The 22909-nt window shown below is 42.7% G+C and overlaps 1 protein-coding gene across 3 annotated transcripts in view; it reads left to right on the plus strand.

The window, feature by feature from the left end:
• Positions 1 to 22909, plus strand: part of ELAPOR2 (endosome-lysosome associated apoptosis and autophagy regulator family member 2) — a 94320-nt gene that overhangs the window by 19445 nt on the left and 51966 nt on the right. The window contains exon 1 of one of the 3 annotated variants that reach the window (XM_038154210.1): positions 12559 to 13017. The exons of 1 other annotated variant lie outside the window; for it this stretch is intronic. In XM_038154210.1, coding sequence (XP_038010138.1) covers positions 12997 to 13017 — 21 coding nt within the window. In that variant the 5' untranslated portion in view covers positions 12559 to 12996. Of the gene's footprint in view, positions 1 to 12558; positions 13018 to 13092; positions 13164 to 22909 lie in introns of those variants that run through there. One more of the 3 variants, XM_038154211.1, reaches the window with a different exon arrangement.

Consider the following 22909-nt stretch of genomic DNA (forward strand, 5'->3'; position numbering starts at 1 on the left):
TACTGATAGGAGCACTCGGCTCCATAATCCAAACAAGAATGAACATTCAGATGAGAAATGCTTTGGATGCTTAGGTGAATCCAGAGTGAAGTTTTAATTATATCCTTTTGTGACTAAGCCTGAATTGCTGCCTTAACAACTTCCCAATCAGTAAGGCTGGATGAAATGGTGTTAAATAATGTTAGTGTTTTGCCACTGACATTTCCTAGGAGCAAGACCACTCTGTTAATTTTCCATGAGAAGCACACTGAGCCATTTTCTGCTCTGCTCCCTCTCTCTCTGATGCCATCAGGAAGGTGTTTGCCCATGGGAGTGGGAGCTGACTGTGCAATGGACAGCTGTGATGGGCACAAGCTGCTGTCATCATTCCAAGAACAGCGGGGTCAGTTGAGACCATCCGATGTTCACAGGAACCCCAGGTCCCACTGCAGTCAGGAAATTGGGATCTGCCTCTGAATTTTTTTATTGTCACTGCATGGTTTAGGTTTTGCAGCTATTTGTCTTCTCTGACTATATAGGGTCAGAGATAAGGATGAGACCTGCTCTGCTGCCTGGAAGTTAAACTGCCTCTAACTGTGCCTTGCTTCTGAGTTTTCCAAATTCCCAGCAGTGAGGCCACACCCAGTATGCTGCAGCCCTTGACCATTGCCATAGAGGGACATTACCAAGTCTGTGTGTGCATGCCTGCTCAGATCTGGTAATACACATTTCTTCTGGAGAAGGGCTTCATCAGAGCATGCTTTTAAGGTATTAGAGATGCAGAGATTTAAGTGGGTGGCCCAGTGGTACTCTCAAAGCCACAGAAGCTGGTGGCAGAAGGAGGATCAGGAGCTGTAAATCTTATTCCCAGTGTTTGCTCTAAACACTAATGAACACTTTTCTTAATGCAAAGCCAAAGCCTAAAGTCTGTGTTGTGAAATATCCAGGAGAGTGAAACTTAGGATGCTTATAAGCCAGTTATTGTCAACCCTCCCAGGCATTTAATGCATAATTCTGACTCACTCTTCTATACCATTATGAGTAATCAAGGTGGTAAAATTATGTTAATCTCTGATTGCAGTTATTTATAACAGTTTCTCAGGTTCAGGAGAAAGCATGCAACTAGTGCCCAGCTTAGGGTAACTACTAAAATTACCCACAGCCCAAAGAGCAGCAGCATTCATTCTTACATATACATTTTCATTGTTCTTAGTCATCACAGGACTCCTCAGGAAGAAAGCGAAAACCATTTAATTAATTAGATGGAATATTGGAAAAAAGTGGGTGGAAAATGAGTCAGTGACTGTAGTTGTTGTGATACCCAGATGTGCATGTTATGGACAGGTCTGGTAGTTTCATTTGGATACATACTCATGAGTAATTCCCTGTTCCCTTCTGCCATGCAGATAAGAGCATCTGCACTCTCATTTATTATTTATCTGTGAGCAATGTTTTTCTTTTAATTAGAAATGTCAAAGTAAAATGATCTTTTCTGTGACTAGAAATGGTTCTTGTACATAAAGGGTAATGTGTGCTTGGAAAATGTTAATACATTTCAATTTAGTGAACATCATGTTAAAGCTACTGTACTGCGCCGAGCTTTGTAGAAACAGTGTTTTGGAGAAGATGATGAAATTTGATAAAAAGCTCCACTATTTTTGGTCAACCATTCTTTCTGTATGGTTAATATCATCCCCATATGTTACAAAGCCTTTTGCTGGTGGATGCACATGAAGTTTAACAAGTGGGATGAGAGGCACTGCTGTACCACACCTCTGCTCTGCACTTTCATTTTTCCCCATTTCACATTTGGTCACTTCTCAGTCTGCTGCCTTGATTGCTCTCTGTAATTAAATTCTCAGCAGCAAATTCAATTTCTGGGCAGCTGTGGCAATGCACACGTTCCTCCTGTGTCTTCTTGGATGGTGCAGAGAAAAGCAAGGCGGCACATGCAAAAGCTGTCAACTGTCTCTAGCAGGAGGAGTTGAGGAGGGAAGGACAGTGAGGTAAGGGCTAGTCCTGCCAGTCCAACATAAATAAAAACACTCCTTAATAAAAACACTCTTGAATTCATGGAAAAGGCATCTGTATTTTTGGGATATGGTTTCCACTCCCTTTCTCCAGGCAGCGTGGCTCTGGGAGGGTGGGTGCTGGATGTTGTATATTCAGGTCCACGACAGAAGTGCTGGAGCAGGCTGCTAACAAAGGGGATCCTGTTTTTAGTGTTCAATGCTACCTGGGCACCAGGTCACTCAGGGAGAGATCTGCCTATTCAGATTGACCTGGGCATGCTCAGTCCCACTGTGCTACAGACAGACCTTTCCATGTGGCTTCCCATTTTTTAATGTGGCTAAAAGGGGACTCCACAGCCTTTGGGTTGCCAGACTTTGCTACATAACCCAGCTTCATCAGCACTAAATCTTCTAGCCCTTTTTAAAAAGGAGCAGCTGTGGGAAGATTAATGTGTTTGAAAGCATCAGTCTATGACAAATGGTGTTTTTTGGTAACTCTGGCTCACGTGGGCAATTTCTCTGGAGCCAGTGGGATGACTTGCTTGAGCAGAAGCCATCAGTCCCAGCTCCTGCACAGCCCTAATGAAGTGAGTGGCACTGAAGGAAGGATGCTGCTTCTCAGAGGAAGGCACAGATCCAGCCTGAGTAGATGGTGTTGTAGGCAATCATCCCTGCTCTGTAGTTTCATCACTTTAGGAAGCATGACTAAAGAAATAGTTTCCTTCAAGAATTCCCAGTATGTTTTGAGTCAGGTTAGGTTAGATGCCATTGGGTCAGAGGAGGAGAGGCTCAGCTAGCCTAGAAGCTGTGTACATTCTTGCCACGAATAACAATCCCTGCTGTAATCATTTGTAAGCCAGTGATGAGGGCTTTGATGGATTTGATAGCCTAACCTGGATGACTTCAGTAGTCATAATTTCTTCATCAGGTTAAAAGAATGAAGATAGACTGGGATATTGTGAAACTGGTACCTAAAGGTGTTTAAAAGCAACACCCTGACTATGAAAGCTGCTCACTTCAAGTAATATTAATGTTTCTAGATTTTCCCAGACAGCTGCATATGAAGGTTCTTCAAGTTGCCATGCATTTTCCATGGTGTGTGTAGGGTGGGAGTGACAGGAAAAGTTTCCAGCTGAGTTGGGCTGCTTTTATCATTTAGTGTTTTTTTTTCTCTCTGGTGATCTGACTCAATGAACTTTTGATGTGGGGTGCTGCAACATGCAGCTCATAGCATCAAAAAGCTGCTTCCCAATGAGCTAGGTATGCAGCAAGACTTGGAAATTATTATTATTATTATTATCACTACAAAAAAAAAAAAAAAAAAGAAATCAAAACCAACCAAACCAAAAAACCAACCAACAACAAAAAACCCCACAGAAAACAGAAAACAAAAACAAAACAAAAAACAACCAAACAAAAAAAACCCCTCAAAATCTTCAACAGATCAAAACTATCAAAACTAGACTGCAGAACTGATCCACTAATCATCCTGGTCATGATGAAAGTGATGGTATTATAAAAACAGTGGGGATAAAGATGCCTGCTCTGAGAAAGGTAAACAACTAGGTAGACAAAAAAAGAGGCGTCTTTGTGTAATACAGGGAAAATAGCAAACAGAAATGAAGAATTATACATATTATATAAAATAGGTGATATTGGGCTAAAATATATCAAAGAAATGGAGAGAGATTTTAGACTCTTAGAGAAGAGAGTATAATGTTTTCTTTACACTAACTCCATTACTGATGGTATCTTAAGTGTTTTATGATGAAAGGATACTGACTCATGAAATACCTTTATGGAAAATAATTAGTAGTAAAGAGCTTGTACAATAACTGGAAGGATGATTGGAATCTAGAGAACAAATATTCAATTAATGTATATGAAGAGTTTGGTATGATAATGAGTAACAGAAAATTCTGAGAAATATAAAAAGATAATGCTTAGTGTTACTCTAAAAAAATACACCATCAGCTACCGCTGGCCCATAAACCTGATTGAAACAGTGTAACAAATAACAGGGGAGACAAAATCATTATCTTGCAAATAGAACAATCATGGATTTCACTGGAATAAATAATGCCAGACAAGTTTCATTGCATTTTTGCACTTGCTATCATATTGCATTGAAAAAACATCATAAAGGAAATTCAGCCTGTGCTTTGGATCCCATCTTATTGATAAGTAACCAGAGAACTAAAAACAAAGCAGTGGCATGTCCAGACAGAGATTCATAGCAGGGAATTTATCCACAGAGCAAAAAGCACTTTCATTTAGCATTTCTTTGATAAGGGCATGTTTTAACTGTGTAGATGGTACTAAACTGGCAGGCACAGGAAACACCGAGGAAAAAGGAACAATTCATGGCATGGAGAAATTTGGTTGTTACATGTGTAACTTAGTGACAAGGCATCCAATAAATTATTTTTACATCCTCAGTGTCAGCTTTATTTTTTTTTCAGTATTTTAAGTGTACACAAAAAAAAAGATGACATGAAGCTCTCCCCTGTTTCTATGCAGCAGAAAGGGTTGGCTATATGCAGTGAATCCACTCAAGAGCAGATTTGCAGTGCTTTGCTCAGAAGGAGACTGAGCCAAATTTGCCCAAATTTGCAATGGTAATCCAATTCTGTCTTACATCTCCTTTAAGGGCTGTTCCTGGACCTGTAGGCAGCTTTTTGTCCACATGCATATTTGTTAATTTTCATTGTAAAAGTTCCATCTCTCCTGTAAACGATCTAATACAACACACAGCAGGGAATGCAACTCACAGGGGAGAATATAGATCCTGGCCCCTGGTCTATCAGCCCTCTACAGATGCATGCTTAGTGCTGAGGTTGGGCTGGGTATGAAAACACTCAGTATTTTGGGTTTAAATGATGGATCCGCATGCTGCAATGCTCTACTGTGTAGCTGCAGGTAGAAATGCTCTCCCAGATGATTCAGTGTCTGCCTGATAGCTAATATCCAGCAATAATTAAAAAAAATTACTTTCTAATGACTCTTTAAGGGGGGAACTATATTAACCAGTAAAAATTACTTCCAGTGAATAATTAAAGTATCTGTGGTAAAAATAATCTAAAAGACATGATTAGTGGAAATAGAAACCTGTAAATAGGAAATTGTATATAGACACAGGGATGAAGGGTGTCAGCATAACAGATGAAATTCAGAGCAGTGAGAAAGATCAGTTTGGTGACAAAAAGTGCTAGTCTGTCTTGTGGTGGCTTTCCCTGAAGAAATAATAGAAAATACCAGTGATGAAGGGTGTAAATAAACAGCTTATGGAAGAATTCAATTAAAATTCAGATTTGATTCAAACTCAATTCAAATTAAATTCAAAACTTCAATTCAAATTCAAATACATTGTAAGTGGTTGTAATGGAGAGAGAAAATGTGGCATCAGTTTTATTCTCCTGTTTATGGCCCCTAAGCACTAAATTGAAGCTGAACTGTCTGGAATACCACCAGGATGAGATGAGGACCTCTCACTGCTGACAGGGTGAACAATTTGGGATGTCTGGGGTTGCTGGGGCTGGCTCCTTGACTCTTGCATCCTGTGGTGGCAGCAGTGGAGGCTTTCCAGGGCACTTCTTTTTTACTGGGGAGCAAAGGTGTGGTACAAAAATATTTTCCTGGGAAACTGAGGTGGATTTAGCCTTTTAAAAATCAAATACAGGTATCCTGAGTGACAGCATTGGTGGAACTGCTGGCTTTAAAAACCCTTGGAAATGCAGGTATGATTACCAAAACAATCTTGACACAGCTTCTGCCCCTTTCCCTGCTGCCTTCTGAGAGCACCCCTGTGATCCATGGTGGATCCCGGGAGCCAGCAGCCTGTCCTGGCTGGGATGAGGTGTGCATCCGTTTAGGAACAGCTCTGATGGCACCTCATGTTGCTGAGGCTGCTTGAGGGCTGGAAGCTTTGTCCCCTCCTGACTTCCAGCTCCCAGCAGCGCCTGAAGGCAGAGGGACTTTAATGAGCCTGCCTCTCACCATAGCGGAGCCCGAGGGGCAATTGCAGGTGGTGTTTGGGTTTCAGGATCATTAAATTAATCAGGAAAATGCAGCCGAGTTCCTGTGAGGATGTTGTGCTTTGTAGCTGATGAGACTGTGTTCTACCTGCTGCCTTTGTCCACTGCCCAGAAACAGCGAGAAAAGCTGAAAAAAAAGAGGAAAAAATATCCAGCTGGAAAAAGAACCAGCTTAATGTTCATTAGTGTAAGATGAAAACAGCCCTGAATGTGGGATGTTCTATTGACTTCAGGTAAGCATGCTGCAATATTAGCTGCATGTTTACCATTTACCTGGTTTACTCTGTGAATGTATGACATGATAGCTGATATATTTCTTTCTAATGTATCCCTTACAGTTAAAACAACCCCCTACTTCCTATTTGGCAGCAATGACCTTGCCTGCTGCCTCCATCTTAGTTTTATTTCTTCATTCTCCTTATAATCCTTTAATTTATGTCCTTTCCCTACTAGGCTTGTGCTTCTTCCCCTGCTATAGCACAGGCAGGTTTAGAAATGGTTTTATGGACTGAAATAACAGAGATAAAGAGCCAGCTCGTGCGAGTCATCTGTACATAAAAGACCAATTAACCTTGAGATTCAATCCTGAAGGAATCTGGGGAAGATTTCTGCTACTCATAAGCCTATGGTGCTTTTTCTTTTCCCTCTTTTCTTTGAAATGTGCTATTGGATCAAGCTGTAAAGAAACTCCATTGACTTCAATGGTACAAATGAAATTAGATTTTGATACTGAGTTTGTCTCAGTAGTTTCCTTTGAAGAATGCATGTTCTAGGAAAAAAGCTCTGGGACAAGATGTAACTGCAGTGAAGATATAACAGGGTGACTTTGGACCAAAGAAATTTCTTTTAATCAAGAGAATTGTAGAAGTCTTTGTGATTTGCATTTTTCACAGCTTACTCTCTGGAGCACAAATTCAGTTCTGTGAAGTTGGATGTAAATGCACGAGGGGTCATTTTACAGAGCATTCGTGTAGATAGAAGTTATCAAAATAGAGCAAGTTGTTTGTTTAAAGGAAGAGAACATAGGCAGCAAAGATAAAGACAAATGTTGGCAACCAATTCTGTTATGCTGAAGGATAAGTTGGTAATAATACCAAAGATTTAAATGAAAAGTGGCTTCTAGATGTGGGGTGAAACCTTTATATTTATATTGAAGGTATGAAATACATTGGAATCTCTCATTGCTTCTTTGGAGCATTACATTCACAGCACTGACTTTATTTATTTTTTTTAATACACAATGTGCTATATATAGATACCCTTGATTTCAGTAAAAAAAAAAAAAAAGACTCTTGGTTTAGAGAACACTTCTCACCAGTCTAAATAATTTCTCATGTCTGACATGCTACAACTTGGGAATTGTATTGAATTTATGATTTTCCCTCCAACTTTTACAAGACTTTATTAATGTCAAGTGAAAGGAAAGGAATTATCATTTGGTTATTGAATCATACTTAGGAGTTAAAAAGAGATCATATTAGGGAAATTCATGGAAGGAAACTCTTACTACTAACAGGAAACTGATAAGAAACCTCCAGCGAAGCCAAGTTGGCGTAGGAGTCTGGAAATTCATAGATATTTGCAAATTGCAGTGTGGCAGTCCTGAAAAGCATTGAAGCTGTCCTTGAAGTCGATAAGAGATGAGAAAGCTTCTCTCCTCAACTGAACTCCAGGACAAGTTTTAGCTCTGAAGCAAATATTGTTGGATTTTTATTTGAAAAAAGTCTGAAATGCAAATCTCCTGAAGGAGGATGGATTCAAAGTGTGCTGAAGGCAGGAGAAGTTTTTCCTCTGAATTCAGGGGTTTCTTTAACTGCTCTGTGTCCTTCCCCCTCCATTTCTCACTTAGAGCCTGTACTCTTGCTTCTGTGTTTTAGCTTCTTCACAATGAAAACACAGAGCTGCTCTTTTTATAGTTGGCTTGGCAACAGTGTCATAGGATGCTGTAAGACTAAAATGCATTAAAGATATAAGGATGTATAAGCAGCTCCAGTCTATATTAAATCTCATCCTCAGTCTGTCCTTGATGTCTAGTCATGCTAAAACCACACATGGCTAAAGGAGTGAGGTTGGGTGGTTTTAGCATGACTAGACCTAAAGTTTTTTATAATTTGGATAACGAAAATACAGTGACATCAGTGAAGGCCACGTTGGTATTAAACTTTTTCACGAGGGCATTTTGGAGATGGTGAATGGCAATGGAGCTTTTTCTCTTTTTCTTGCTTCAGTTGTGTGATTCCCGTTGGAGCTCATTCCTGGCCCAGAGGGATTTCTTCTGGGGTGAGGAGGGGACAGGTGTATCTCAGTGGTGCCTTTGAAAGTAGTTTTTTTCTGTGTGGAGAATTTTGCTTTTAAAAGAGGTTTTTCTTTCTCTCATTTAATTTCTTTATCCACACTAGATTTCTTGGTTCACAGAGTGAGGGTCCTGCTGTCAGCTTTGCTCTGCTCAGTTTGGCTTACTTGGGACTCCAGAAATGTGGCAAATGCAGTCAGACAGAAAAAAAAACGAAGTGTGAGCTGTTTCTCCAGCAAAGCAGGGGACTTTTCCAGCCACTTCAGAAACAAATAACACATGTTTTATCACACGGTTTTTCTGCTGACAGATCATATTACAATTTTTGCTTACCAACTGATGGGATACCAAATCCCCAGTGGCAGGAGGACTTTGTGGATCAAATCCTAGGTGCTTTTTCCGAGCTTCATTCTTCAAAGGCTGCAGCTTTATTATGCCATGGAAGTGAAGACAGTTTGGTGTATTGCATGGTTTGGTCCTGAGTGAGACTATTTTGTTTTCCTGTTTGAAACTAGTTGAAAGCTATTTACTGATTTGGTGGATTTGGATGGTGGCCCTTTTCTGTGTCACTTAAAAGCTGAGCTTCTCTGGAACCAGCTGTTTCTCTGCTCAGCAAAACTCAGAACTTCAGTGTGCTCAGAAGCACACCCCTGTTCAATATAGAAGTCAAGCTTCATTTTTAAAACAGAAAATGAAAAAGAAATCTGAAAAAGACAAGGCTAGATGTTAAGCGTTTGTCTACTTGTAGGTTAAAGTATTCTGTGGATCATCTATTTATTAAATGACTAGTGAGAATATGTGAGCCATAAAGATTTTCTAAAATGGTCCAGTTTGAAAAGTTTACAATAATGTGGTCACTTCCCACATAAATTTCTCAGGAAATGGTTGCTTTTCAGAGAGCAGTTTTTGAACCAGAAACTCCCAGCCAGTTCCTGTCCATAAGTACTGATCTTACTGAGCCAGAGCCTCTGCCACGGTCCAAGGCCAGATGAGGTCCTCCTGGATGAGGAATGTGCCCTGCTGTGTCTGGAGCATTTTGGCAGCAGCAGGAGCTTTGGGGGATCCTGGGGCCCTGGGAGAGCATCTTCCAGAGACCATCATTGCATTCCCTGCTTCAGTAGGGGCCAGGAGGGGATCTGTGTATGCTGGATGTATTTATGGGGTATGATGTTCTTTGGGGGGATGATCATTCCTCTGGTAAACACTAATCACCTCTTTTCCTAAGTTTTAAAACAGGTTTTTTACCTCTAGATTTCCTCCTGCTCCTATTCCCAGAACAATTTATTTTCTGTCTTTTCATGTGTAGCCTCTTAGCTTTAAGCTTACAAATGTCCTGTGTTCATGCTGAATATAATCTGTTTAATAGAGAATGATTGCCTGAGGCTGCAGATCTTAACCAAGCATTAGGCAGATCTAATTCAGCTGTGGTGCTTGTTGGCCTGCAAAAGCCAGTTCTTATTTTTTTTTTTTAATTATTTCCCCTTTCCTGGCTACATAAATCTTCAGAGAATCCTTAGTCATGTGTTAAAGCTTGCTTGGCCTGAGGAATTAATCCTTTCTAAGACAAGCCTTTTCTCCCTCACATGTGTGGGTATTCATGAAGCTTGGTGCAAATCCAGGAGAGTTTTCTTCAGAAACTCATGGCCTTTGCTAAGGAAAGCACATTATTCACCTGAGGAAGAGGCCACCAAAGCTGGGCTCTTTAACATTTTCCTCATATATCATAATCTTCATTTAGACTAATCTCTGCCTTAACTTTGGACAAGTAAATTGTTTAATTGCTGGACATTTGTTTCTTTCTCTAAGACAGGGAGCACAGATTCCCCTGCCCAATCTTCCTGCAGCAGCCCCCCAACCTGAGCTCCAAGGGTTGAGAACTACTGTGCGTTCTGTGGTTTTTAGTAGGGTTTGAGATGCCAATAAATCTGCGCCTCCCTTTCTTATTTTCCTGAATTCTGCTCGTGAAAAATAGTTTTTTAGCTGTTTGGGCTCACATTGATTTCCATGAACTCGCTCTGGTTCATCAGGACTTTAGGGGGAGCCTGTGACTGAATGTGATCATAAAGGTGCACTTTTTTTTTCCCCCTCAGGATGAAAGTGAAATGGTTCTGTGAACTGCAATATTGAATAATGAGATGATTTTAAAGAAAAGAATTATGGATGAGATCCTCTTAGGTAAAAAGACAAACTTTACTTGCATGCCAGTCCTAGAAAACCTTCGTGCTTTATGACTATTAAATTATAGAAATTTTCCTCTCCAAGCCACCCAGGTAGGGTTGTACTAAATCCATGATCTCCAGGCACAAGTAATTACACTGCAAACCCTCCAATTGTCTTGGAGAGCCAGTCCTACAGTCCTCTGTGACCCCAGTGCTGCCCTGTGGGCACATCTGCCCTTTCAGCTCTGCGTGCAGCCTCACAGGTCACCTTCCCCAGGCAGGGAAGATCAGTTAAGCTTGGCTTTCCTAAGCAAGGTATTCTTTGTTTGTGGCTAATTAGCAGCAGAGATTTAGGTGTTTAGCTGCTGGTTCGTATTCTGCACTACATGGGGTATCTTCAGATGATTTACCACTCTGGGAGCTCTGTTACTGCCCAGGACCCAGCTGGGTGAAATATTTGTGAGGGGAAATATCCTAAATCACCTGAATGGTCAGCTGTGCCTTGCAGGCTGCAGATTTTTCACCACTAACCAAGAGGTGGGACCTTGTTTGGCAATGAGTTTCCCATGGGCAAAAAGAGACTCCAAAAAGCTGCTTTCCTGCTTCTGTCTACCATCATCTACATGATAGAGCACATGGTTTGGGTAGCATGTGGTTGTAGAAGAAAAAAGTGATTAGAACTTGATTATGTGCCTGGTAGCATCATCTGCACCACTTTTCCTTCTTTAAAAGCTGCTCTGTGTAGGTGCAATGGCCCTGTGCAAACAGCTGGTGGTCAGCTACACCATCACTATTCCAAAACACTGAGAATTATTCTCTGTGCAGGATGTGAGCATGGTGTTTAATGGTCCAGTTACACTCACTTCTGTCTACAAAATATGGGTCCTGGCTCTTCAGAGTGTTTCTCTGTTTGGGATCACTTGCAGTGAGAGCTGGTGTGAAGCTCCTGGCAGCTGGGGGGCTGCAGGCAGGACCAGCCACTGGTGCGTATAAATTTCTTCCGGGTGGCAGAAGATGAGGAAGGGAATCGTGTGTCTGCGGTGGGTTGGGGTTCACAGTTGCACAGTTGTAGTGAATGGCAGAAAGGAAAAGGCATCAGGATGTGCACCATTATGCTCCAGTGTGCATTTATCACTGGTGTCAGGCAATGAACAGCATTTTCTCTGTCCTCTCTGTGAGTGGGATGAGGACATCTCTCACTCTGTTGCACTGACAGAGGGTTGTTTTTGTGTGATTTGCCCTGTCAGGTTGTGCCTCTTCACCAGGTGCCTTAAAGTGCTTCCTGGCTTTAAATGCAAAGATAATCCTGGGATTGCACCTTCCTCCTTCACTCTACAGGGCATCCATCACCCACCTTTGCTATCCTGTGGCCCTTTGGTCTCCATGAGGAGAGACATGACCCCTGCATCCCTCAGTGATTCTGCTTCCTGCCCATGGCTTTCACACCCAGCAAGCAGCCCTGTTGCTCTGCCAGCATGGGGAAAACATCTCAGAGCTTCTCCTCTGGCCTGGCTTCTGCTGCTCGCTGACAGCCCTGCCCTTCCTCATTTGCTTTTTCATCCATAAGGGCCAATTAAATCCCTAATGCCATCATTTGCCTGCCACGTGACTCCCAAGCACCTTACATTTTGCTGTGTAATAACGCAGAGGCACTTCTTTCTTTGAGGCTGTCTCTGTGAATCACTGTAATGTATTTGCACAGTGAAAGGGATTTGGAATTAATGCAGCCTGAATTGTGGCTATTGATTTAGTCCCCCTTCAGTTTGGCACTGTGTTTTTAACAAAGAAATGCCAGTCAGTCAGTTCATATCGTGCTGAATCATTGTTCAGAGGTGTTTTTTATTTTAATATCCTTGGATGGTGGAGTGGTGAAAGGGGTGCTCCAGGGGCAACTCAGCCCCAATGGGATCAGCCACTCCTGGGTTTAATTTTGTCCTGATTTACTGCAGCATCATACAGTTAAAAAAAAAACCCACTAAAAACAACAACAACAAAATGAAAAAAAAAACCAAACAAAAAACAAACCAAAAAAAAAGCCCAAAAAGCAAAGCAAAGCCCCAAGCTCGGGCAGATGGCCTGTGCTGGTAATCCTTCATCATAATGGCTCCTGACAGAGCAGCTGTGGCTCACTGCTTCTCAGGGTTTTCCATCAGAGAGAACAGTTTTCCTGGGCTATGAAACTTGGCTGTAGCAGTTTGCTTCACTCAGGCATCTCTCACAGAAAAGGACAACACAGAAGAGAGAATGACTTTTAGAAAGGGAAGCAACCTCATTCCTGTTGAGATAACCTGCCAGCACGTGACTTTTTGCTTACCACTTGTGTTTATGTATTTTTAAAAATATCTTTCAGCCTTTAAATTGGAAGGCTTTTGTAGAGGCTAGAGGTAAAAGCCTACGGAAGCAAAACAGCTTAAAATGGTCACAGATCTTCACAAGAGACTGACATGGAGGCATTTGTGAGTTAGGGAGCCTGGCGTCGCTCATTGGGGATTTGATTAAGCAGTTAATTCCTGCTCTTTATGGATTCCATGGATGTAAAGGTAATACTTCTGCAGGAAATCCCCAGCATTCTTCACTGGGGGTTTCCTGCAGAATCCCTCAGGTTATTTTCTTCAGGAAAACCCCAGAATGCCTCGCTGACTTGGGCATCTCGTGTCGGATTTTCCAGTGCTGCTGGAGGTGTCAGGTGGGTAGAAAGGCTGTAACTGAGATTTACTGCCTTTGGTTCTGTGCCTGTCTGTATGTGTGTGAAATACTCAGCCAGTGGTGGAAGATTAATAATTATTTCTCTGTCTCTGTGCCTGGTGGTGCATAGTTGTATATTGATTTGCTGTAGTTGAGATGAGCAGACAATTACGATGTTTCATTAGGAATGTTGAATTATGGCATTAGGCAGCCAGTTGTTTGGTGTGTGGCAGGTTGTGAATAAATATGATAGGACATTGCAGGGAGAGAGGCACAGGGAAGGTAGTATGTTGGGAAGGCATGGAGTGGCTTTGTCAGGGCTGCTTTATCCCTGGAGTCTCCCTGAGCGCTGCAGGAGACCCTTAATACACATTGATTGGGGTTATCTCTGCATTGGGTATTAGAATTAATTAGTGCTGAGGCTGTCTCCATCTGATGTGATAAAGCTTTGGCTGGGTTCTGTGGGTTGTGCTGTGGTTGTATTCTGAGTCCTGAAAAAATCTGATGTCTGCATTATTTCAAATGAGGGGAAATGTCCACTGGGTTGGTTTTTTTGCCTTTTTATTTTTTTTATTTTTTATTTTTTTTTTTTTTGCCTTAGAAGCAAATGTTATTCTGGGTTGGATTTGCAGTCTTCCACATTGAAGGGAATGTTTTCTAATGCATTTTGACAAGCACACTTTTAGCTGGAAAGCAGACTATCTCCTGTTGCTTGGGTATTTCAGAATGAAATATCCGTTGCTTTCCAGCTGAGCAAACCTCACAGCTCAAACTCTTCTCCCTCCTCCCCTCCTTCCTTCCAGCCTTCAGAGTGAATGACTTTGACATCCTGAGTGATTTCAGCTTAAAGACTCTCAGGTGGCAGGGACTCCTCTGAGATGACATGTACCATCCTCTGGAGGCCCCACCTCTCTCCTTGGACAGTCAAAACAGACATTTAGACTCTTTTAAATGAGGACAGCAAACTTCCAGACTCCCAGCTCAGGACAGATTTGATACTGTTGAAATAGGTACAGTTTATGAAGAAAAATGGGAATGTAATTATGCTATAGCTGTGCTTAATTCTGATTTTCAAAGCCAATTAAAAATATGTTTGGTTGCCACCTCAATATATAAGCATGTCATACCCATATAACATCTCCTAATTTCCACTGCTCTTCCTTCAATGTTGAGCCTTGCTTAAAACCTCAGAGCTTACAAAGTACACTGTGGTCAGTGGTGGGAGGAGGCTGAGGGAACCTGTGCCAGCACTAGCATGAGAAATGCAGAGTTCACAGTATTTGGGAATTAGCTGCTCTATATGCACATTGCCTTTCAGTGTATTATTATTCTTTTTTTCTTTTTTCTGCACCTTGACTACATTAACCTTGTGCTGGCTCTGTGGGGCTGGCTGACACAAGACGGATGGTGTTGGTGGCCTGGCACAGCAGCCACGTGCTGGTGCCTGCAGAGGGAAGCCTGTTTGCTCAGTGAGGGCACGTTGAGCAGCACCACCTGCCTAATTAGCTGGAGAACCCTGTGCCCCTGACTTTATGTGATGAGCTTCCTTGGCAAGAAAACAGATGGATTATCGAGAGAGCTTTGCAGAATTATAAAAGTGGGGCTAAATGTTCCTATTTTGTTGGTTATTGAAGCTCTGCAGAAGTGCTGTCTGGAATTGCCATGGCGAGGGCTGCTGCAAGATTTCCTCCCACGGTGAAAGCAGCTCCCTTCCAGCAGTCCCTCAGGCAGGATCAACACTACAGATTTAGAAAGCTCTTAACAAAGAGTTTGATCCTGTCTTTTCACCATCAGGAGATCTGCATTTGATCTTCTTGTGTACCACTTGCCACAGCACTTGGGACATGATTCCATGCTGGTGAAGAGCCCAGCTGCTGTTGTAACAAGTGTCTGGATAGGAGCAAAGCTCTTTTGTACCTTTTACAAGTAAAGACCTACATGTCCTGGCTCTTAGCTCCTGGGCACACTGAAAGTGTGTTCAAGGCTAGATGGGATGGGGCTTTGAGCAACCTGGCCTAGTGTGTGGCATCCCTGCCCATGGCAGGGAGGTTGGAAGTAGACGATTTTTAAGGTCATTTCCAATCCAAACGATTTTGTGGTTCTGTGTTGGAAAGATGCTCTGAGGATGAAGTTACCAGAGCACCCAAGCTGTGCTTCAATGTTCTGTGTCATAAGGAAGCAGATGTAAGTTAAACACTGAATTATCAGGTTTTTTTATAGACTCTGATTTCAGCTCTTAGATCTAGAGCTGAGAAGAGCACTACAGAGCAGGTGTGGACATCAGGGCTGTTCTCACCCATTTCACTGGGTGTCACCACTACTTCAGAATTTCAGATTTTCCAGTTAGGGTAGGAATACCCTGCAGACAGATCCTGCTTTGGACATAAATTTGCAGCAAGCTTAGTGAAGCTGGTTCAGAGCTCATATGCTGAACCTGCAGCACGCTGAGAAAACTTTTGCTTAATGGAGACTGACTTGAGTAGGGAGTAGTCTTCCCTCATACACTAGCCCCAGGTGATGCTCCAGCTTTGGGGAGAGGCATAGGTTTGTTCTATTCTGACAATTTCAAAATTGAAATGAATCAAAATGAATTTTGCCTTTGCTGCTTTTGGTTGGTTCTTGTAGATTTTGATGTTAGGGCGTGCAACTCCCTCCCCGCTGCATGGCAGGGATGTGGAGCCCGACTGTGGATCTGTCTTGGAGCAGTGCAGCAAGCCTGAGCCTTTTGTTCTGTAAATCCCTGAGTGTTTACTTCCTTATGCCATGAAACTGCTGATAAACTCAGAGGGAGTCACGTGCAAATCCAGCATCCCCAGGAGCAAATATGACACCTCCTTCAGCTCTGTGTGCACCTGAGCCCGGGCAGCCCTTTCCGTGCTCTGTCGTGGCAGTCAGCACGCTCTTCTTTCTATCTCGAGCCTCAATTGATTGAACTTCTGTTTGCTGGGTTTTGGCTCCACTTCTCCACTCTACCTGAAATGGAACTGAGGGAGCAAACAGCTTTCCTGAGCTATTCTTGCTGCCTGGGGCAGCTCCAAACAGCTTGACCGCCCCTCGCAGCCATCCTGAGGGCTGGCCAGGGGAACTGGGACAAGGGGGGAGTCTGGCATCTGCTCCTTGCTGGAAGGATCAGGCTGAGCTGGCTTGGCAAGGACACAAGGAAAATTCTCATTGGAATCTCTGATGTCACGAGAGAGGGAAGAGGCTTGTCATTGCCCCAGGAAAAGGGTTGTAAATTGTGTTTCCTGCTCCGCTTGCTGAAGGGTATTTCCATCCAAATCTTTTGTGACCTTTTCCCATGGGAGTTTTGCATAGAAATAGGAAATAGAAATAATGAGAGGGGAGAAAGTGATTATATGGAGCTTGTGGGGAAATATTACTGTAGCTGTTTAGCTGGAGCTTTAGGTCACAGTCCTTAAAGGAAAGGGAGGAGCCTTTGGTTGTTCCTGGTTTGTCATGTGGGTCTGAATGCCTTCATGCTTTGTCCCAAGTTATGTGTTGTTCCTCCTCTACTTCTGGGGCATCTGTATGTGCTCTGCAAAGACCTGCTCTTGTCTCAGGCCAGGTTAGGGTGATCTGCTGGCAGCTGCTCTGATTCAGAGCAGCATGTGCTTTTCCTGAAGTGTGATTTTTATCTTACCAGAGCCACAGGTTTGTCTCCAGCAGCTGAAGTGAAGCACTGAAGCACACATGGTGCTGTGAATGGGCAATTGCCTTGCCCCCATGATGCGTTTCCCTCTCAGTGTCCATGGGGATATTTTCTATCCAGCTCTAGGTGCTTATTTCCTTGCTGACAATCCCTTGTGGCTGGTCTGAACCTGTGTGGAGGTTAATTGGAGTGGAGCTTGTGTATTTGCACCTTTGTTGGGGTGCTGCAGAGACAGAGGCTGCAGGAGAGATCACGAGGCTGGAGTAGCTCTGGGTGAGGGGAATAGATTTGTAATCAACAGAAAGGAACAGATGGCTTTGGTTGTAATGCCTATATTTATATTTGATGTTAATACTCCTCCCAGTGCACCAGCTCTTCAGTGATATGTAACATAACTTAAAAGCATCTGGGGAGGGAGGGGATAAAATAAATAGGTTTTTTGAATCTCGTCAGGAAATACAGCCATGGATTTAGCCACAAGATTTCAGTGGGTGTTCGCAAGCAGAGAAGGCAGATGTTAGCTACAATCTTCCTTCAGAGCACTGTGGGCATTGCCTTGACATGCCCATGCCACAGACCCCGAGGAGCCATGGTGGGACCCTGGAAGGGAGCAGCATTTGTGCCCAGTGCTCCACCTGCAGCAAGATGTTGTGTCATGAAAGGAGCTCTTTCTCAGAACAGTTTTTGGTTCAAATGTGGGGAAAGACATCAAGCCCTTGCTCTGTCATCCTTGCCCTCCGTGTCCTGGTGAGGTCAGTCCCATCCTTTAGCATCTTCTCATGCTTGTGCATGGTGGGATTTACTGGTGTACTTGGAATTGCAAACTGATTCATTCTGTGAATGCAATTAGTCACCACCAGCACACAGGTGGAAGATGGAAGTTAATTCTGCAGAACCTAATTAGCTGTCATTGCTGGAAGAGTTCAAGAGCAGAGACAAGATGTTTTGGTTCTGGCTGCACCATCAGGGGGTCTCGTGGAGCAATGGTCAGGTACCCCAAACTTCCCCCAAGGCCTGTGTGTTACTTTACCAACCTTTTGTCACTCTGTTAAGAGATAAACAAGAAGCTAGAGTCTCCGTGGGTGTAAATCAGTGTGGCTCTGCAGGCAGCAGAGCTGTACCAAATTTTATCAGCCAAGGGGAGATGGAGCTTGTGGGTTAAATGATGACAGAATTATCCTTGTGTGAGTTGCTATGTGTGCACACAAAAATACACAAGCAGGTGTGTACGTGCCCACACACTCATTAAAGATGACTGGTTTTTTTATTTGCTTGTATTTAGTGCACCTTGGAGGCTTTACCTAGACAAGAGTCATAAATGAAATGTCTTCAGATTGTTAACACATCCCCGACTTGTTAACAAATAATGGCATGACTTACAGTTAAAAAAGCCAGTTGAAATACACGCTGAGTAATATTCCTCCAGGTCCCCTAGCATGTGCATACATTAGAAATCCATGTGATACAAAGCACAGGACAAAAATGATTGATAGCAGGTTACAGTGCTCTTCATTACAATGAATTAATTGATCACGTCTAGCAGATTTTTCTCCCAGCGGAATCGCTGGATATTGGACATGTCTCTCTCATTTCTCTTCTATCCTCTCTGTTGGAAACAAGCCAGACAGTTTTATACCATCATTTAAATTTATTTGTGACCTGAGAAAGTTGTGTTGCCCTTGAGACAGTTAACTTTTTGACTTTCAGCTAAAAAGTTTGGTGGTATTTTAGGAGCTACAGGGATGGATATTATAAAAAGTTTTCTGATGAGGTGGAACTCCTCAATCCCGTCCTGGCAGCAGGTCCCACCTGAGCTGAAGTGTTTTTCCTGATGCTTGAACTGCTCTTGTTTGACTGGCATCCTATTCTAAACCAAACATACTCCAAAGATATTAACCAGCACTGTTTTCCATGGTCCTGAGCAGTGGAAGCCAAAAGCCAATGCTGGCAGGGAGTATCCCTTCAGCCTAGGGATGGGACTTCTTGTGACAGATGGTGACAGGGATGTGATGGTAGGAAACTGGAGTGGGAAACTTCTGCTGCTTTCTGTGCCATACTATTTCACTTCTTATTCCCTCTTTCTGGTAGGTGATTTTGGTGCCTCTTATATGTGGAATGACCTGCCAGAGATAGAGAACATGTTATTAACCTGCTGTTTTTACAAGCTCTCTCCTGGCAGCAGTGTCCTCTTTGTTGCACTTGTGATTGGCCTATTACAGAGTCTTAAATGTAAAGAAAATAAGTGCTCCAAGCTTTCCATTTCCCAGAAGCCATGCAGACAGTGGGCAAAATACTGTGGAATTGCATTAGTAAATTCAAATCTGTTTTGTGGTTTTGCCCTTTGCCTGTGGATAAGACAGTTATTATCTGTTTAAGGACTGAGCTTTTGGATTCCACTCCTGACCTGTCTCAGTATTTGGCGTTAGGTAGGACAATATAAAGTAGTCTGGTTCCCAGAATAATTTGCAGAGAAATGTATCATCTCTAGGTGTGCCAAATAAGATTATACTTGAAAGGCAGGTGAGTGAAGACTTCTCAGAGACTCCTCAAGCAAGCCAGCAGCTGATGAAGAGGTAGGACTTAGCCTCTGGCCCATGATAACCTTCCTGTGCATTGTAAAGGAGACCCAGCCCTGTTTTCTAAAGGATTTGATGTCTCCTGCCATTTTTACAAAGTGCCATTTGCTACATCCATCTCATGATTTATCTGAGATGTGTTACACCCTTACTCCCCAATCTCCAAATCACCCCAGTCAAGCTATGGCGGGACGATGGAACAGGGTGGGAGGTTTAACTCCTCCTTTGTCCTTTAGGAGAAGAATATTTCAGGTCTTAATATCTTAAGATACCATGCAAATGTGTATCATCATGTCTAAATTTCTTTTTGATGGCTTTCCTGCAAGTTGCTTTTTGGAAAGCGGGGATAGGAGGTTTCGAAACAGGAATCGGCATTTCACCAAAGATGCAGTTAAAGCACAAAGCTTATTCTCTTAACTCTCAATTTTCTATGGTCTGACTGGCATTAAAAAGTCTCTCTTTGATGAAGATTTGTAAGGCTTTGTTGCTAAGAACCAGAATATGCATTTGGAAATTCTGAGTGGCTTTGGAGATGTGTATCCCTAGAGACTCTGTTAATTTCCATATTCATTAAAATGTTCTGTGGTGCCTGAGAGACCCAAACCCTTGAATAATAAAGCTGTGGAAGCTGGGAAAGAAGACATCAGGATCAAGGAGTACTTTTGCCAGCAATTTAATCCAGTCTAAGTCTCTGTGACCAATAGGTCAGTCATGTTCCTGACTGAAAATGCTTTTCTTCCTCTGTCCATCTTTCTGTCTTGGCCATCCATTGCCACTCCTTCCTGTGTTCACATCAGTGCTGACACAGTGTGCAGGGAGCTGTTCTGCTGAAAACTAGGAGAAAAAAATGACTTTATGATGGATCAGGTTCTTTTTAGATGTAGTGCTGACACAAGGGAAAAGAAAAATGTGGTTTGGGGCAGGCAAACTGCTCAATACTTCTTATTAGCTTATTAAGCCATCACTGGATATGCCTCTGCAAATGCAGTTTGTCTGGCTGAAAATATTATTTTTGAGGGCCATTTTGTGCCATCCTATAGAATTCTCTCTTTGCTATCTCCTTCCATGAAATTCAGTGGGATTATTTTAAAAGGGAGGAAGGCTTTTGCCTTCTCTAGAGCTTCACTTGCAAGGACAATGACCATTACCTGTTATTTAAACAACATCAGGGTGACGAGTACATGAACTGGTTAATTGTGGCTCATCCTGTTGTCCTTTGAAGTGAATGGATATCTTTTATTGACTGAACTGGGCAACAGATAAGGCCCTGGATGAAAGAGACAGTGTTTTACTAGAGGCTACTTGTTTCTGCAGGTTGCAAAAATAAATAATCCCAGACACTTTCAAAGATGGCTGGGATTGGGCTGCACATAGCTTTTTGGTGAAGTTTTATTTAAAAGAAAAATAAATTTTTCATAGTCAAAGGGCTGCTGGTTGATCTGACCTTTTCAGACCGAAAATGGTCCCTGAAAGGAAAAATAAGGTACTGATAATAAAAACTCTCCTAGCCATTACTAGACTGCTGCTGAAAGGGATTTGGCAAAGGCCGAAGAAATGTCAGGGTGAGAAAGCATCATCTCTGCTGGAAGATGACAGTCTCTGACCTGGCTGGTGCCCTGTGAGGCTGGAAAAATCTCCACTGATTCCAGCCAGAGGGAGGGGCCCTGACAGCCAAGAGAACTGTTCAGAGCCCTGCAGTTTCTTGCAGTTGATGTTATGTTACATGGGAATGCACTGTCCTTAAGAAACCATCTTCAACAAATCATGTAATAAATATGTATAAATGTGTAGCATAGTAAAAGTGATTTCTTGGAGGGATGCAGCCAGCCTTTGTGGCCAGCCACGCTCTCTGAATCTCTTTATATGCTGAAATAGTATCTTTTGGGCTGCACTTTTCAACAAATAAACCCTTCACCCCTAGATATTTCTCCCGGCTCTTCTGCTCAGCTCCCTGGCTGATGATATCTGCTTCGTTAGCTGCCTGATGAATGGTCTGAGTGCATTAGCATCGTTTTATCGAGCCAGTAACTGTGAGCTTCACCCTGCAGAGCTGTGCGATAGCTGTCACTGGGAGGTTTCTAAAAGGTTAGGCAAACTTCTCTCAGGAGCGGTTTAGGTGGGGGGGGCAAGAACATGGACTAAATGGTTTCTGAAATGCCCTTCTAACTCTGCAATCTCTTAATTTAAAACCCTGCTGTAGTGCTAGCACGTGATTTCTATGACAGGCATCTCTGGGAGGCTCAGTTGGGAGGTGGGCTGGAACCTGCTCAAAGGCTGCCCCAACACATTCAGAATGTCCATGGCAGCCCAGCAGGTGACAGCTGGGTGCAGCAGGAAGGAGCAGCAAGGACTTGTCCCACCTAACCTCAGGTACTTGTGTGGAAAGGAGCTGGTACAAACTCTGCAGCTGTGGAGCGAGAAACGGGTGCAGTTCCTGTGTCCTACTCTGAATGTCTGGGATATGCTGGACACCACCTGAAATAACCACCTGCTGGTTATTTCTCTGGTGATCTTCATCCCATCCTGCAGCAGGTTCACCAGGAGCAAAGGAAGTTCTTTGAACTGGTTAGTGTGAGAGCTCAATGCCTTTTTCATTTCCAGTGGGGCACTATATTCATCCAAACACTTTTTTATCAGTTGTTGTTTGTAAACATTGCTGAGGGCTGTCCCTGTCTTCCTCCTGCTGACAGAGCTGCTCATGGCTCTCTGATCTTCACCCATCATTCTGCAGACATCTGTCCACTGTAGGTCACTCTGCTCACTGGCCTAGGACTGGACATTTATTTTAACACTTTTGGGTTAGAGTTCTGGTTTACATTTAAATAGGTTATATAAAAACTTAGTAAAATGTCGTTTATTCTGATTCCTTGCAAATATTGATGATATATTTTTGCTGAATTCTGGCTTTCATTCAGTAAACCTCTTCAGTTCATCTTTAATTTGCAGATGGCTTTGGCAGTGTTCCAACCTCAGCTTCTGGTGATTGAAACCTGGTGCATGAATTAGATTCAAGATGCAAATAGCCTGATTTTGAGAAAGTCTGAATATATGCAGCTGCCTTGTGAAGTTTTAAGTAATGCAATTAGGTCTGGGATTCTTACTGCCAAAACAGCCTGAAATGAATTAGGGGTCCACAAAATAAAAATGTGGTGGAGTACACATAAATGTCTTTAGGAATTTGGAGATTTAGCAATAATTGAAAACCTGGCTCAAATTTTCAGCTAAAAATCACTGATATAAGTAATTTCAAAGGAGATTAAAGAGGAATGTACTCATGGTGGGGAGGTGTAGAGCTGGGCATTAGGTCCGGAGGAGCGATGTGACAGCCCTGCTGACTCAAGGGTCTGTTGCTTCCTCATGGGCTGGGTGATAGGAGCACAGAGGGGCAGCAGGGATATTTGGGATAGAATTACAAATAATGAGCGTGGTGAAAGAGGAGGAAGGGCTAGAAGCTCAGAACTAACAAGAAATGGGAACTTGCTTCTCCTTTTTAAGGCCTGAGTTAGAAGTGATTGATAAACA

The sequence above is a fragment of the Motacilla alba genome, chromosome 1A, assembly GCF_015832195.1.
Source record: "Motacilla alba alba isolate MOTALB_02 chromosome 1A, Motacilla_alba_V1.0_pri, whole genome shotgun sequence".
NCBI classification, from domain to species: domain Eukaryota; kingdom Metazoa; phylum Chordata; class Aves; order Passeriformes; family Motacillidae; genus Motacilla; species Motacilla alba.